The 4,912-nt window shown below is 59.6% G+C and overlaps 1 protein-coding gene across 1 annotated transcript; it reads right to left on the bottom strand.

Annotated features, from left to right (window-relative positions):
- Positions 1 to 1,492: 1,492 nt before the first annotated feature.
- LOC122371281 lies at positions 1,493 to 3,641 on the bottom strand. Its single transcript, XM_043347463.1, has 2 exons — positions 3,607 to 3,641; positions 1,493 to 2,688 (listed from the first exon to the last, which is right to left on the bottom strand). Exon 2 carries the CDS (start codon positions 2,686 to 2,688, stop codon positions 1,561 to 1,563), a length of 1,128 nt encoding a protein of 375 aa, XP_043203398.1. The 5' UTR covers positions 3,607 to 3,641; the 3' UTR covers positions 1,493 to 1,560.
- Between the last annotated feature and the right edge of the window lie 1,271 nt (positions 3,642 to 4,912).

Genomic DNA, 4,912 nt, shown 5'->3' with positions numbered 1-4,912 from the left:
TGAGTGGCGACAGCGCGGAGCACCACAAGGCCCTCTCTGACCTCGAGGAAGCCATGAGGCTGCGGTTCATCGGCAAGAGGACCCTTTTCCCCTTCCAAAAAGGGTTCCTCGTCACGATCGCCAGCATGCGCGGCCTGGTAAAGGACGTCACGGCCCAGCTCGGCCCCGCCCCCGGCAGCTACGTACTGACTGGACGAGTCAATCAGGATCCGCTGGAGTCCTTCTTTGGCCTGGTGCGGGGAAAAGGAGGCGCCTGCTTACATCCAAGCCCCAGTGAGGCGCGGTGCCGGGTCAGAAACCTGACTGATGCTGGCGCTCCGATTGGGCTTGAACCCGCTGTCGGGGGCTGGCACTGCCTCCAGCCCCAGGGCCGCCGCCGCTCCTGCCACTTCAGCGATCACCAGCGACGTATATTCCAACGAGCTCGACTCCGGTGACCTGGAGCGGGCAGTCCTGGACGGCTTTTTGGAGGACTCCGCGGCGGATGGGATGGCAGGGGACCTACAGGAGGCGGAGTCGCTGCTGGCGACGGCCAGTCGGCCTCCCTCGGCCCGGGCCCGGGCGGCCACCAGCTCGCCGCTGGACCCAGAAACGGGTGTTTCTGCCGAACAGTACGGCCTGGCGCACGCGGCCGGATATGTGGTGGCCAAGTGCCGACGCATTGACCCCACCATCAGCCAAGGCGGCCTCAGCGTGCCCAGTGCAGAGTGGCTGGCTCGGTTCCGTGCGATGGAGGCTGTGTTCTGCACCACCCACCATCTGGAGCCGGAATACATCTCCCGCGCGCCGCGAGTGGTGGAGAGCCTGGTGGAGCGCCTCGCTGCTGAGACAGGCTCTATGGACACGCGCGTGATCCGGCGGTTTGTGCGCCTAAGGACTTTAATCCGCCTCGGCCATGTGAACAGGGAGCTGCGCGCACTGGCGGATGAACTGCGGGAAGCGCGGAAGGTGCGCGAGTTCGCCGGGTGAATGTGAAACAGAGTGTAAATAATGTGAAGTGTCATTTTGTGATGTGAAACCGGTCAGTACTTGAGCGATGGGCTGTACTTTGTTGTGCTCTCCAGTTCCAAGCTGGGCAGGATTTGTGAGTTGTGACCCTTAACTGGCTTATTTTCATTGCCTTGTGATCAAAGCCACACGGATATGTTGCGGGAGCTGAACACACTCAGACTCGATGCTTTACTGTATTATCGGCAGAGGCCCAAACAAGAACCCCAGAGCCAACCGCTCGTAACCACGGTCTCCCTGCCTCTCCCGGGCCGCCGACCGCCCAGCCAGGGCCAGCCCTCGACCCCGCCCGAGGGCCACGCGGCAGGGGCGGCGCCGGGCGCGGCCAGCCGGGGAGGCGCCACGGGCGGCGCCAGGCATGCCACAACGGGCGGTCACAGCCGCCCGTAACACCCCTCCCCCACATGAGCACGAGTCATCCCACGAGCACGAGTGACCCCCCGCATGACAACCACACCAAAAACAGCCTCAACAAAACACAACAACAACAAAAACGACAACTTCGAATCATACATTCATACACACCGTCCCGAGCGCCCTCACACATGCCGCCTAGCGTCGGCCGCGCCTGAGCCACCCCGGCAGGTAGCCCATCAGTCGCCGGTAGCCGGCGGCGCTGAGGTGGACCCCGTCAGCCGAGAAGAACCTGCCGTCCATCTTAAAGCGCCGTTTCCTCCCCTCCCGCCGGCAGAGGCGTCGGCCGAGCGCGACGAAAGTGGAGTCGGTCTCGCGGCACAGTTCGCACAGCGCCCGTTCGAGCCAGAAGGCCGGGGTGGACTCCCACACTCTGCCACCGTCGCGGGCCGGCCGCGGCGTCACGCCGAGGATGGTCACGGCGCAACCAAGGCTACGGGTGTCGATGATGGTCTCCTTCAGCCGCCCCAGCGTCGCCACCACCGTGACCGGGTCGAAGGCGGCCCCCCTTGGGTAAACGTCATTACCGCCCAGCCATAAGATGACTTGGAGGTCCGTCAGCTCCCCTTTCCCACAGACCCACGCCCTTACTTCGGTCGCGCTTGACCGCAGCCAGCGGCTCAGAGTCAGCCCGGGGACCGCGCACACGGACAGGCGCCGAGGGGGGTCACACCGGAAGTCCGCCCCGCTCAGCATAGAATCTCCTATTAAGAGCACGGCGGACCCCGGCGGACCAGCCTCCGGCGAACCGCCGGACCCCTCAGCGATGTCCCCCAAGCCAAAGTCCGTGTCGATCGGGTCGCCCAGAATCTCGCCCAATATGTCGGCACCGTCGACCCCGACTGAAACCTCCGCCAGGATGGCGGCGGTCGGAGATACGGGTGGTCGTCCGCCGCCCTCCTCGCCGTCTCCCGGGCGTCTCCTGTCAGGAGACGGGAACGATTCTCCATCTGGCTGCGTCCCCCACATGGCTTCACCCGCGGCACCACCATCCGCGGGTGGGACCTCCACCACCACCTCCACCAGGTCCGAGTCCGACGGCGCCGGCGACGACCACAGTGCGGAGGACGGCATCTCCGTCACCACCTCAGTCAGCTCCGCGTCCTGCTGCACGATCAGCGGCAGCCCGGCGTCCGCGGAAGGCATACCACCTCCCGAGAGCCCTCTGAGGAGACCCTGAAGCTGTTCCTCCAGTCGCTCGCGCTCGGCCCTTTCCTCGGCAACAGCCGTCCAGAGGCTGTCTAGCTCCAGCCGCGTAGGGTCCATCTGAAACTTAAAAATACAATCACCTTTTGGTTCCCGAGCACTTCTTAGCAGCACAAGTCAATATCTGCCCACCCACCCTACTTGATGTAACAGGGTCTTCCACTACTTTCGGTTTCGATCAGGAGGGACCAAATTTGATTTCCCGCCTGAAACCTTTGACACACATCCTGACCTAGTCACATAATAGGCCGGTCACGCTCCTGTTCTGCCGCAAAACCGGATCGAGAAGACACATCGGTCGAGGTGGGTCAGCGCTGGAAGCGACTAACGGGCACCCACCTCGACTGCGGCCTCCCCTCCTCACGAGGGACACCTCAACTTTGTGACCCCGGTGTCCCGGACCTCAGCTGACCAAGACGCCCCACTGGGCAGTCCCGCCGAAAATGGTCAGGAGCACCACACCCGTAACACCCGCTAGTTTTGGACGTATCAGGGCTGAAACGAGCAACAGTGAGTGCCTCCAAGGACGACTGCAGCTGCCCAACCTCCTGTTGAAGCTGACTTACTGTGTCCTGGAGCATCGCGCGCTCAGTTTCGGCGTCACGCTAGGCTAATGCTACCGACCCACTCGATGTTCGTTCCGTATCAGTGTTTCCTCCTTTATGTTTCAATAACTTTTACCTGTCTCATACAGGGGCCGCGCATAGTCGAGTGCGACACCATCCAACAGAGGCAATAGCCGTTTACCCTATCAAAAAAGCACGACGCTGTCTCACAGGCTAACCGCCTGCGATACTACTCAGTCTCTAAATAATAATAATAAATAATCAAGGCTAACCGCCCCGAAAAATGCCTGCGGTAACCCTACCGTCCCCTCATCCACCACTGATCCGAGCAGACCGCTCGGCTCCGGCCATTAGTTAATCGGCTACAGTCTAAACACAATCATGCCAAACGATAATAACACAACAGACTCACCGTTGCCGTCGCCGGTCCTACCGACCGCGCCAAATGTTGCGGGAGCTGAACACACTCAGACTCGATGCTTTACTGTATTATCGGCAGAGGCCCAAACAAGAACCCCAGAGCCAACCGCTCGTAACCACGGTCTCCCTGCCTCTCCCGGGCCGCCGACCGCCCAGCCAGGGCCAGCCCTCGACCCCGCCCGAGGGCCACGCGGCAGGGGCGGCGCCGGGCGCGGCCAGCCGGGGAGGCGCCACGGGCGGCGCCAGGCATGCCACAACGGGCGGTCACAGCCGCCCGTAACAGATAGGCTAACGGTTCTTTAGCGAGACATTTGATGTGTGAGTAGAGTTGTCTTGCAATTGTTCATTTCATGTTTTGTAACTGGATATCTCTGGAGCTCTGTCTGTCTGTCTGTCGGGCACACTTGTCTGCCTGGCGCCAGCACATAGTTGTTTGATGTGTTATTTTCAATTAACTGGCTTATGTACAGTGACTAACACGGCAATATCCATGCCACTCTGTGTTGACGTTGAGTGGCGCTCGACCGGTCTTGCTAATGCTTTCCTACGTTTACTATCTTGTAATGCAAAATGCATCGTTTGGATGTCCTGATGCGAGTCAGAGCAGATGCGGCAAATGAATATACATGTATCCTATTCACGGATGTAAGTCGCTGGCCTGTTGAATTACATGTATGTGGGCTGGCTGCAAAGGGCGGCGAGATACGTAATATCCACAGGAAAGGCAAATGTCGGGAAATTAACAAATTGATTGACAAATGACAGTGAAGCTGCCATCCGAGAGTCAAATTTACAAAGCAGGAAGTGTCCAATGCAATATCGAAACACATTGGCGGACCCGAAGGGGGGGGGGGGAGGGCATTCAGGGCAATGGTTCCGTGCCCGAGATGCCACCTTCAACAGTGTTACTCTAACGACTAACCTTAATCATCAATGAAATCCGCAGGCAGGTCGCGGCAATGTTTAACCCTAGAACGCCTAGGGGGGGGGGAGGGGTTGTATCAACCCCCCCTGAGGTTTTTTCGAAGTGCACGCTAAACGGCTTGTCGTAGCGGGCTGAAATTTTCAATACCCTCTGGGGCAACCTTTGCGCATCTTTTGCCGAAAAAAATTGATCGGGTCATGTCAGGTCACGGAGTTATGACGTCATAAGAGGTACAGCCTCCGGCCGACAGTTACCAAACGTGTGCGCCGAATCCCTAGGTTTTCTGCCGGTGATACCCACATTGTTTGATGGATCATGATGAAACTTCCCATGCATGTTGGGGCAAGCATTGGCTATCGTGTGGTGCAAGAAA

The sequence above is a fragment of the Amphibalanus amphitrite genome, unplaced genomic scaffold (genome assembly GCF_019059575.1).
Source record: "Amphibalanus amphitrite isolate SeventyFive unplaced genomic scaffold, NRLGWU_Aamphi_draft 001226F_arrow, whole genome shotgun sequence".
Lineage (NCBI taxonomy): Eukaryota > Metazoa > Arthropoda > Thecostraca > Balanomorpha > Balanidae > Amphibalanus > Amphibalanus amphitrite.
This window is presented reverse-complemented; position numbering and strand designations above follow the sequence as displayed.